This window comes from Triturus cristatus, chromosome 1_1 (genome assembly GCF_964204655.1).
Source record: "Triturus cristatus chromosome 1_1, aTriCri1.1, whole genome shotgun sequence".
NCBI classification, from domain to species: domain Eukaryota; kingdom Metazoa; phylum Chordata; class Amphibia; order Caudata; family Salamandridae; genus Triturus; species Triturus cristatus.
Genome location: NC_140579.1, coordinates 953,916,507 through 953,928,772, shown reverse-complemented (window position 1 = coordinate 953,928,772; position 12,266 = coordinate 953,916,507). Strand labels below are relative to the sequence as shown.

The window sequence follows — 12,266 nt, the reverse complement described above, 5'->3', positions numbered from 1 at the left end:
ATAATGGTAGGCTATTTTAAGGCCAGTTTAAAAGGGTTGAAGTGAACAGATGTGTATATATGTGTTCCCAGGCGGTTACAGAAAGGCACATACATATTTAAGGAATCTTTCTCTTATTGATCTTGTCAAAGGAATAAGTAAATTGTTGACCTCTAGGTTACTATGCTAAGTGATGAGGTGGTGGAAAGAGAACAAAATGAGGAAACAGTATGTCTAAATGGATTATAGGTCGATTATTGAAGGTTTACCCGTACATGATAAAGTTGTTTTAATGTTGCAATAAGAGAGCACTTTGAACCCAGATTCACTGCCACTGAGAGTGGCTAGATTCACTGCCCACTCCCAAGTATAGAAGTTATCAAGGACTGCATATTTTCTAATGTACGCTGATGGTACCTTCCATGTGCAGGCTCAAAACTGAAATATGCTTGAAAAAATGAAGGACCCGATGCCATGCACTGATTCCATCCACTGTATCAGTCGCAATTTTACCTGGTAATTAATGTTCTTGTGTCAGCATTATCACTGATCTAGCAGTGCAGTATTTTTTGGCAATGGGTAAACTGATCGGTCAATGTAAATGCCATTTTTCCCTTGTTGGCTAGTGGAAATAATGTGCAAACTTGGTTAATCACCACAACAAAGCATGTGGTCATGCCCCAGATCTCCAATAATCCCATATGCTGATGGGGAAGCAGGACTCCAGGATGCCATGACTCGACCAGCATAAGCTACTGCTGTGATGACTAGCGACCCCATTCCATGTAAGCAGCACAGACCCGCAACGACAGAGGTTTGTTGAACTTGCATCCAACGTGTCTCATAGAAGTGGTACTCCTAGAAAGCAAACATGGGTCAAAGAAAAATATTTTAAAGAAAGTCTAAAACATCACCATCACCAAACCAAGATGCTAGTTTCATTGATATTCATAAGTCATTCATTGGACAATAACACATAATCACGCATGACTGAAACTTAACCTACATCTGGGCTTCTCTCAGTGAATGCTTCATCTTTATCGCCCAGGTCGCTCCTTCCAAGTCGATAAATGTTGTCAGGCACATTGTTACCTTGTTGTTAGCAATACACATGCAAGGGATTTATCAATACAGCTCTATGTCATGTGTAGTACAAACGTATGTGCCTAGCCCTGTACACAGCAGCAAGGGTCCAGAGATGGGGAGTAACGTTTATGTAGGAATGGGGGGACTCTTTGTGTATAACCTAGTTTGTTCTAGGATTTTGTGCTGTGTGGCCTGTAAATGCAATAATTTAAAGCACTGTCAGTGTACCCAAACGCTGAGCCATTGATTTTGATTGAGCTTAATTGTACCCCAAAGTGGATGTTGTTTCTCACCTCTTGGCTAGATATGACTTTGTTTCTTCAATTGTATGTGGTTATTGTCTGAAAATTATAACTATTAGAATGATGAAAGAAGCACCATGCATAGCTTATCTGCTGGCCCAATTATACTCCAAATAGTGGTTTATTTCAGTGGCACGCAAACAGTTGTATGACGGAACCCCGCATGCATTTCCCACGCATGCCTTTATACTGCAGTCAGTACCCCGACTGTGATGTTACTATGAGTTCCTTTACCACAAAAGTCGTTAGGGCTTGTCTTAGTGTTGCGCTGGACTTTGGAATTTTATAAATTACTATTCCAACTCCAGTCAGTGTATCAGTAGGGAAGGTGTTGTACTTAAAATCTAACACCAGTTCAACCACGTGTCCCCTAAAGCAAGTCGTTGGGACAACTTGCGTGATAAAGTAACATGTGATAACAGCGCAGTCGGGGTAGTGCCTGCCGTGTATAGGCACATCGTGGTCTTGACTGCGGTGTAAAGGATGTTTCTCCACACAGACTTCTTTAGATGTGCATGATTGCTGACGAAAATTGTGTTCTTCTTTTAATACAGGGTTGATGATGTGGTTAGGTCAATGTACCCGCCTCTGGACCCCAAGCTTTTGGATGCTAGGTAAATGGTTATATATTTTGAGAATGCATTGTCCTTGTATTGTTCCCGGAATTTGTACTTAGGGATTACTGACATTTAAATCTTATTTTTTTCCAGTAAACTGCATAGGGGTTGTATGTGTATTATGGATGTCTGTACTACAACACCTATGATGGTGCTCTGCAGTTGTTGATGTTACCCTCAATCATTCATTTTCCAATAATAGATTTCTTACTAGTATAATGTCTCCATGTAGTTTTTCTACAAAAAATGCGTGGATATATTTTAGCAGTTACTGCCACTCCACTTAACTATTGGTCTTTCGAGGGAGGATGCAGAGGGAAAATGAAATGAATAATTAATTTTTCTAGACATCGTCCCACCGCTGTTACCTGCACAGACCGCAGTTGGTTACAATTAACGAACATGACTACCCCACTGAATCACCAACCTTTTAATTGTTATACTGTTGTAGCGTAAACTTGTCTAGTTGCATTTTCTCCGCCCAACCAGTGAAGGGCCAATTCCGACTCGCAGCTCCCCATATTCATACCATACTCATTTCTCCTACCTCCAATTCTGTTACCAACTCTCATGTAGGTATGAAATGTCTGTTCACTCCTCTCCCCCTGTTGCGATGGTGTTGGCGAATTTTCACCCTCTTCCACTCACTCACCAAAAGTAGTTTTGCTGAGATTTCCAAGTCCTCCACCATCTTATTGTCCCTACGTGATATCGAAATGTGTATCTCCTCTGCCACTGCCCTTTCTACCATATCCCTCATCCAGAGTGCTCCTGCCAGGACCATGTCCCAGCCAGCCCTTAGCTATTCACTGATTTGCTAACACCAGTGCAAGGCGTAGGCAATTATGGAGTATTTTCCCTTGTTTCAGCTTTTTGAGAATTATTAACAGGCAATGTGCCGGTGTAAGATCAAAAGCAATCCCAGTCACTTCCTGGAGACAAAGTGTAACCACCCTCCAGTGTCTCAGTACAGCAGGACACCTACAAGCCCAATCAATCAATCAGGGTTTGTAAAGCGTGGCTACTCACCCGTGAGAGTTTCAAGGCGCTGAGGGGCAAGGGGGCTGCTGATCCTTCTGAGCACTGGAGAATCAGTCAAAGAGCCAGGTCTTGAGATCCTTCCTGAATTGGGTCAGCGACAGGGATTGTCGGAGGTGGCGAGGCAGGGTGTTCCAGGTATTCGAGGCGAGGTAGGGGAAGGATCTTCCTCCGGTTCTAGTCTTGTGGATCCAAGGGAAGGTGGTTAGGGCCAGCCAGGGCAGAGCAGAGAAGTCTGGTGGGTAGATGGAATGCTAGGCGATGGTTCAGGTATGCTGGCCCTGCGTCATGGAGGGCTTTGTAGGCTTGCATGAGGAGCTTGAAAGGGATTCTTTTGTTGACTGGCAGCCAATGGAGTTTATGTGTTACGCCTGCATAGAGTGCATTGCCATCGTCAAGTTTGATGCTGATGAGTTAGTGGGTGACCGTTTTTCTCGATTCGGTTGGGATCCATCTAAATGTCTTTCGAAGCAGGCGAAGTGTGTGGAAGCATGATGAGGATACGGCATTGATCTGGTGGTTCATTGTGAGTGAAGAGTCCATATGATGTCGAGTTTTTGTGCATGGTCTGTGGGGGTGGGTGGGGTTCCCGAAGCAGAAGGCAACCAGGAGTCTTCCTATGTATAGGGGGTGGGTCTTAGGCTGAGGACTTCGGTCTTGTCTGAGTTGAGTTTGAGGCAAATGTTTTTCATCTAGGTGGCAACGCCATTCATCCCACTTTGAAAGTTGATTCTAGCGGTTGTGGTTTTGTTGGTGAGGGAGAGGATCAGTTGAGTGTCATCGGCATAGGAGACGATGTTGAGTCTGTAGTTCCTGACGATGGCCGCAAGAGGGGTCATGCAGATGTTGAAGGGTGTGTGACTCAGGGAGAATCCCTGGGGGACTCTGCAGCTGATCTCCATGGGTTTGTAGAGGAATGGAGGTAACGTGACTTGTTGTGTTCGACCGGTGAGGAAAGGGTGGATCCAGTCCAGGGCCTTGTCTCAGATGCCGGCGTCATGGAGTCTCGTGATTAGCGTGCAGTGGGAAATGGTTATAAAGGCAGCCAAGAGTTCCGGTAGGATGAGGGCTGCGGTTTCACCCCAGTCGAGGAGGGAGTGGATGTCGTCAGTGGCTGAGAAAATTGCGGTCTTGGTGCTGTAGTTGCTTCTGAAGCCGGATTTGGAGATGTCCAGGATGTGGTTCGCCTTTATGAATTCGGAGAGTTGGGCGTTGATGGCCTTCTCATTGACCTTGGCTGGGAAGGGAGTCGGGGAGATGGGTCTGTTATTTTTTACGTCTGTCGGGTTGGCTGATGATTTCTTGGTGTGTTTCCAGTTGTCAGGGAAGGTGGCGGTCTTGATGGAGCAGTTGATGGTGCAGCAGAGCTTGATGCGATGGCTGCTTTATGGAAGATGTGGTGCGGCCATGGGTCAAAGGGGGCTCTGGAGTGGATGCTGTTCATGGTCTTGAGAGTGTTGTCTATGGTGAGCGTGGTCTAGTTGATCAGGATCTGTTGGGGTGCGGTGTGGTTGGGAGCCGTGGTGTTGTGCCTGGTGGAAGGGTCTGTGTGTTGAAGCTTTCATAAATCTGTTGGATCTTGTGCTGGACGAAGGCTCAGAATTTGTTGCCGAGTTCTTGGGAGGGTGGGTCGTCCGGGGCCTGGCAAACTCCTTGACGATGGCAAAGTTTTCTTTACTGCTGTGTGGGTTGCCTTTATTTTGTCCCAGAGGGCCATTTTCTTTGTGGTTTTGAGGAGGAGGTGATGTGCAGGAATTGCGGTATTTAGGGTTCTGTGGGTTTTAGGGATTTTGTTGTTCCTCCATTTCTTCTCTAGTCATCTGCAGGTGAGTCTGGACTAGTGGAGGGTGGGAGTGAACCAGCTGGCTTTCTTGGGGTGTTGCTTAGCGGGTGACCTGTTGAGGGGTGCCAGAGTATCGGAGCAGTTGGAGATCTATCAGTGGAGGTTGCATGCTGCGGTTTTAGCATCGGTGGTTGGTAGTGCTGAGGGAGATGATGAGATGTTCTTTGGTGTCCTTGTTACAGCTGTGGCCGGGGATATGTGAGGGTGTTGGTGTATGGTGGGTTTGGTGAAGGCGAAATGCATGCAGTGGTGGTCGGTCCAGGGGAGTTCGGTGGTGTGGCTGTAGGGATGTTTCCACAAGCTGAGAAGACAGGGTCGAGTGTGTGTACTGCTGCATGGGTTGGAGCGGTGACTAGCTGCTTGAGTCCTACGTTGGTGAGGTTTTTCATAAGGGATGTGGTGTTCTGGTTGTTGGGGTTGTCCAGGTGAAAATTGAGGTTGCCGAGTAGGATGTAATCGGTGGATGCGAGAGCCCCGGGGGGCGATGATGGCTTCGGTGAAGGGTGGGGCGTCAGGCAGTCTGTAGACGAGGGTGCCGCAGAGGGTGGTGTTGGGGTTTGTCTGGATCTGGAAGTGGAGGTGTTCCATCGCTGTTGTTGGGTCGTCCCAAGTGGGTGGTCAGGTGGAGGGTGTTTTTGTGGATGATGACGATGCCTCCTCCTGGTCGGTTGGCGTAGTCCTTGCTGGAGATCTTGTAGCCACCAGGAATGGCGGTGTCAATGTCTAGGCCAGAGCTGGGGGTTGTTCAGGTTTCCATGAGGAAGGCGATGTCAGTAGAGACCGAATCGAGGAGATCCAAGATTTATGTGGCATGTTTTGGAAGGAGCGCATGTTGAGGAGGATGCATCTGTGCCGGTCGGGTCCACTGTTGGTCAGTTGGGCAGTGGGAGGAGCTGGGGTGCGTAGGTGGGACAGGGTGAGGAGGGTCCTTGGGTGTCCTTTGGCGATGTGAGGTCGCAGGGGGTGTGGTGTCCGGGGTCATGGGCGAGGAGGGTGCTGGCATAGTATTGGTGGAAGGTCTGAGGACCAGGGTCCGTGGCGCTGGGCACGGTCCAGGCATTAACAGGCTCAGAAGGGTTGCCTTTGGCCTGCCTGCGGTGCAGGCCTGCAGGGACCTCCCTTAAGAAGTGTGCAGGGGACTGGACAGCTGCGAGGCGGAAAACGCAAGTAGCGGGAAAGTGGAACTGGAGGGGCGGGGCCGTGGGGGATCCCAAAGGCAGGGGCAAGCACGGCAAGGGCACAAGAGGAAAAAGAGGGACAAAAACAAGCAGTGCAAAACGGGTTAAATTGACAAAAAGAAAAAGCCAGAGTGAAAACAGAAAAAGAGCTGGAGGGCAGTCCAGTAGCAGAGCAGTGACGTTCTCCCACTAGATTACCAGGGATCAGAAAAAAAGCAGTAAAGGCAGAAGAAAGCAGAGAGAAAGGCAGAAAGAAAAGCAGAAAGAAAGAGCTAGAGGGCAGTACAGTGCAGAGTAGTGATGCTCTACCACTAGACCACCAGGGATGAGGCACAGGCGGGTGCCTGCAGGTGGAGGAGGGCCTCGAACCACTGACCCGAGGGTCAGAGGATCAGCAGCAGGGAGCTAGGAGGCAGCAGCTACCAGGCAGAGCTGAGCAGGGAAGGGAGCAGTCAGCTGAAGGCCAGCGGAGAAAGCCAGCTCCTCCCAGACCACATCTCTGTCAGGACGCCAAGCGACAGGCATATATTTTACTATAAAATGTGTTCATTTAAACCTGGCATTTCTAGATGTACCCTTAACCAACGCACGTGCAGTGCTCCAGTCCGAGTCAGTAATTTTGTTCCTGAGATCCTTGCTTCAAGTGGCCATAACCACCAGGTCCCTTCTTGGTCTTTTAGCCTTTAGGGCTCTATACATGAGCATTATGAAATGTCTACCTTCTCCTATGCTAAGCTGTCTGTGGAAGAGATACAGGGAACTCTGTCCAAATGTCCCTGGTGGTCTTGGCTAAGTTTTCATACTGCAACGTTTTTCTTTCCTCCCTAAATGAGCTGAAATTCTCCCCAGGGTATTTGTCGCCCAATAATCTGCATCTTCCAACCCATCTGCCATTGTGTAATGGACACATTGCTAGCAGATAGGTCACTAATAGCTATTGCATACGGGGTCTGATGTCAGCTGTCCTATATTAGAGAACACCTTAAAACTGGAGAATGTCTGAGGTTTCATAAAGACATTGTATACTGTTTGTGAGAGATTCACTGTTGAAACTGGAGAGTTTTCAGTACAAAGAAATGGGTCAGCTGTCCCAGAAACTAGCCTTGACAACAGACATTTGCAAGTACTGGTGTTGAAGGTTTCTCGAAACTTTAACAGTGAAAGCTTTGGGGTTTTCACTGACACATGCACACTAAGGCCAACTAGGACAACGTTGCCATCTTACAGTACTACAAGACCAAATGATCCAATATGGCACGGTGGAAGGAGACACCTTAAGAATGGACGGAGGCAGAATTACTGAAGGGGGCTGATTAGCAAGATGAATGTACAGCAGTAAATACAAAGGGAATGCTTGTGGAATAGCAGTTCATATGCACTCATTTCCAGTGGTGAAAATGTCTACTGGATTGATGGATTGGAGCAGTGCCTGCATTCTCAAAGTAGAGATGACAGATCAGAGAGTGTTCACCCTGTCTGTGGGGACTGAATATGCACAAAGTGGTGCAGGAAAACGGTCATCAGTTCATTACAGATACAAATTGGGACCAGCCTTTCATATTTAAACAGACTAATGACTGAAACGGCAAGAAAGACTATGAAATTAGGAACAATGAGAGCTTAGTAGATTTGCTTTTTTATTTACAAAACACAATGAATCGTTGCTATATAGATCTGGGCACAGTAGCCTATGGTAGTATTAGGACATGCTAATATATATATTTTGCAAAATTACAACCTAACTATTCTTTGAAACCACTCATGTGTCTCATAGTGTGTTTACATAGATTCATTACCCTTGCATTTCTAGTTCTGTACTAATTTCAGTAACCTTCCATAAGATAGTTCCGATGGGAATATCAGATCCATCTGTGTTTTGCAACAAGTCCTGAACTTAATTCGAACAAAAATGTGCTTAAAAATAAACCTCCTGAAATTATTTATTGAAAAGTTTGATCTGAGAAACAGCTTAAAGAATATTTAATCATGAACAAGAATACAGCAGAAACCCTAAGCAGCCTTTTGTGTCCTCAAAACCTTAAATTGGGAGAAACTGTTGGCTCGGAATAAATACAAAGAGGAACAAACAACTATAGAGAGGAACATGAACTACCTCAAAATCAATATCTTAAGATGTCCACCTTTTAAAGCACTACTTCGGCAGACTTCGGACACAAATTTCATTAGAAATATACTCCAATGATCTGCAGAAAAAAATGTTCTGTCTATAACATAAGTATGACATGATAAGGAAAACACAGGTAAATGATTGCCCAGACAACTAAGGCAGTAGATTGACCTGGGCAAATCACATTTTGTAGAACTCACAATGGAGAGATAATAACCTATCGCAAGGCTGTTACTAAAGTGTGTTATCTTGAATTCCACCCTATTCATGTCTGAGAAACATTACAATACCAGCAGTGAAGACTCTTTACCTCCATCGATACTTCAATTTAGCCTCAGGGTGTTATTTCTAATGATCTACCATTGAAGCACTTGCTGAAGAGTCTAAAGCTGTTATGTACAATAACATTTTAGTGAGGAGGACTGGACCAAACAAGCCCATTCAGGGATTTACTGCTCATGATCAATCCTTTTTTCAGCTGTGGATATGAATTTAACGTTGGAAAACCAAGACACAAGGAGTAGTTGCCAACACCCTGAAGAGAGGAGTAGCTGCCAACACCTTGAAGAGAGGAGTAGCTGCCAACACCTTGAAGAGAGGAGTAGCTGCCAACACCCCTAAGGGAGGAGTAGCTGCCAACACCCTGAAGAGAGGAGTAGCTGCCAACACCTTGAAGAGAGGAGTAGTTGCCAACACCCTGAAGAGAGAAGTAGCTGCCAACACCCTGAAGAGAGGAGTAGCTGCCAACACCTTGAAGAGAGGAGTAGCTGCCAACACCCCTAAGAGAGGAGTAGCTGCCAACACCCTGAAGAGAGGAGTAGCTGCCAACACCTTGAAGAGAGGAGTAGCTGCCAACACCCCTAAGAGAGGAGTAGCTGCCAACACCTTGAAGAGAGGAGTAGCTGCCAACACCTTGAAGAGAGGAGTAGCTGCCAACACCCTGAAGAGAGGAGTAGCTGCCAACACCTTGAAGAGAGGAGTAGCTGCCAACACCCCTAAGAGAGGAGTAGCTGCCAACACCTTGAAGAGAGGAGTAGCTGCCAACACCTTGAAGAGAGGAGTAGCTGCCAACACCCCTAAGAGAGGAGTAGCTGCCAACACCTTGAAGAGAGGAGTAGCTGCCAACACCCCTAAGAGAGGAGTAGCTGCCAACACCCTGAAGCGAGGAGTAGCTGCCAACACCTTGAAGAGAGGAGTAGCTGCCAACACCTTGAAGAGAGGAGTAGCTGCCAACACCTTGAAGAGAGGAGTAGCTGCCAACACCCCTAAGAGAGGAGTAGCTGCCAACACATTGAAGAGAGGAGTAGCTGCCAACACCCCTAAGAGAGGAGTAGCTGCCAACACCCTGAAGAGAGGAGTAGCTGCCAACACCTTGAAGAGAGGAGTAGCTGCCAACACCTTGAAGAGAGGAGTAGCTGCCAACACCCCTAAGAGAGGAGTAGCTGCCAACACCTTGAAGAGAGGAGTAGCTGCCAACACCCCTAAGAGAGGAGTAGCTGCCAACACCCTGAAGCGAGGAGTAGCTGCCAACACCTTGAAGAGAGGAGTAGCTGCCAACACCTTGAAGAGAGGAGTAGCTGCCAACACCTTGAAGAGAGGAGTAGCTGCCAACACCCCTAAGAGAGGAGTAGCTGCCAACACATTGAAGAGAGGAGTAGCTGCCAACACCCCTAAGAGAGGAGTAGCTGCCAACACCCTGAAGAGAGGAGTAGCTGCCAACACCTTGAAGAGAGGAGTAGCTGCCAACACCTTGAAGAGAGGAGTAGCTGCCAACACCCCTAAGAGAGGAGTAGCTGCCAACACCCTGAAGAGAGAAGTAGCTGCTAACACCTTGAAGAGAGGAGCAGCTGCCAACACCCTGAAGAGAGAAGTAGCTGCTAACACCTTGAAGAGAGGAGTAGCTGCCAACACCCTGAAGAGAGGAGTAGCTGCCAACACATTGAAGAGAGGAGTAGCTGCCAACACCCTGAAGAGAGGAGTAGCTGCCAACACCTTGAAGCGTGATGTAGAAAACATGACACAGAACAGCCTGCATCTTGTATCACTGAGGATATTTTTAGATTTGAGACTGTACAAAAACTACAATTAGTGCTACGGGAGAGAACACAAATTATTAAAAATGTCTCTATTCCAAAGGCTAAATTATATCTTTTGCATATAATAGTGTTGGCGGTGACCAAGAGGTTTAGGCAGTTGAGCTGGATCTTTATCTAGAACACCGCTGCTCCCATATTATGCCAAAACATGTTAATTATTCCAGGCATTACCTTTTCTGTTCGGCCTTGCCTGAATGTTCATGCGGTGGTACTGGGCGGGGTCATAGGGAGGTGGGAAGCAGGCGAGGGAGCAGCGGGGAGGGAGGACGGGGAATGAGCAGGGGGAGTCTGAAAAAGAAAAGAATCTGTGGAAAAAGAGAGTTAGAGGCACAAGGGTAGCTGAAGAAGAAGAGATTTAGAGGCACAAGGAAATCTGACGAAGAAGAGAGTTAGAGTTCAAGGGGAATCTGAAAAAGAAGAGTTAGAGGCACAAGGCCATCCGAAAAGGTAGATCCTCAGAGGCACGAGAGAATATGAAGTAGAAGAGAGTTAGAGGCACCAGGGGATCTGGAGAAGAGTGGTGTTGGAGGCTGATGAGGGAATTGGAGGCAAGGCACGGTGAGGAAGGAGAGAGTGATGATCTTCTTGATGCGAGCAGCAGGGAAGAGCTGGACCTGGGAAATGTCAGAAATCCTATTATGAGGAAGGAGCCCATGGTTAAAAATGTAGTATTATAAATAGGCTTTCAAAGGAAATTTCCTTAGAGGTAAGCTCTGAATAGGTGAGTCCAGGTTTTTCCTGAACATAGCTGGATGTCTCATATTTAAAAAAATAAGACAAAATAAGAAAAGATGCCTAAAATAGCTTGTATACGGTTTGAGCAGAACCTGAAAGTATTTCTGGTTCTATAATGGCTCTAATAAAAAATTGATTTTGAGTAAAGATTGTGAGTGCCGAAGGATTGGCAAAATTAGACTATTAAACCAAGCCCCCCAACCTACAGCTTTGACCCTCAAAATCCAGATGGCGCTTGATGGGTCGGATGGACCTCTGCCACCGTGTTGCAAATGGAGCAAGGACAAAAGTACAGGTCATGAATATCATCAACTGTCAGGTTCAAAATCTCGAGTCAATGACAACAATTTGTAGAAGTTTCCAAAACATTTATTTATCTTTAAAGGATTAGTATGGTTTTGTCATCTTTATTCCAGTTAGCCCAGATACAGAAATATCCAATAAAAGATTGATTAGTGACAGCATAAATCAAATAGAGTGTTCCATAAAGTAGATTTGTCACTAAACTAGCTAAGGGGCCTAACTTACCCTAATTAAGGAACCTTTGTAGAAAACAGCAAGCTTTTCAGAGCATAGAACTGTAGTGAAGACTGCTATTTATATACGTACAATGCTAAGTTAGCACAACCGCGTTAGATGTTAGAAAGCCATCTTGCCACTTTTGCTGCTTTTGCACACGACACTGTAGTTACATGTTATTAATTAAGAAATGCTTGCTCGCCTTTGCTTCACATGAGAACTGTCTGTCGTTCACATCCCTAACAGTGAGCAGCGAACTTGGTCTGAACATTGTGTAAAGAAACAGTCTGGGTCGCTAGACGGTGCATGTTGTTGGGTTTAGGTTGATCGGCCCACTATTTAGCCATAACACGCACGCAGCTGCAAATACCTGAAAATCGAGTGCTTTTAATATTGCAGGCTGCATGTTTTAGAGACATTCGGAAGAAGAGCTTTCCCTGGAGCAGAGTCTAGCTGATCCTGTGATGTGATTCCACTAAGCTGATCTTTACGGTATGGGGTTCCCCATTCAAGCCTAGAGGCCTTTTATTGGTCTAATAATAATACTATTAGTTTACTGGCGAAAGGAAGGTGGCTGTCATCCACTGTCATTTTATTATGATTACTCCTTTCATTTTCTATGGTATTGTAACTATGCTGATGGTTTTGATCTTAATCATTTGTCTGCTTATGTTAGCCAAGGTACTGCATCTTAGGACACGAGGTTTATAAAATAAACTCTTTAAACTTTACCGTGTCTCTGTTT

General features: G+C 46.1%; 1 protein-coding gene across 2 annotated transcripts in view; it reads left to right on the top strand.

Annotated features, from left to right (window-relative positions):
• LOC146871367 (transmembrane protein 98) overlaps positions 1-12,266 on the top strand; it is a 1,189,076-nt gene that overhangs the window by 1,159,143 nt on the left and 17,667 nt on the right. For both annotated transcript variants that reach the window (XM_085650842.1, XM_085650844.1), the window contains one exon: positions 1,922-1,981. In XM_085650842.1, coding sequence (XP_085506968.1) covers positions 1,922-1,981 — 60 coding nt within the window. The remainder of the gene's footprint in view (positions 1-1,921; positions 1,982-12,266) is intronic.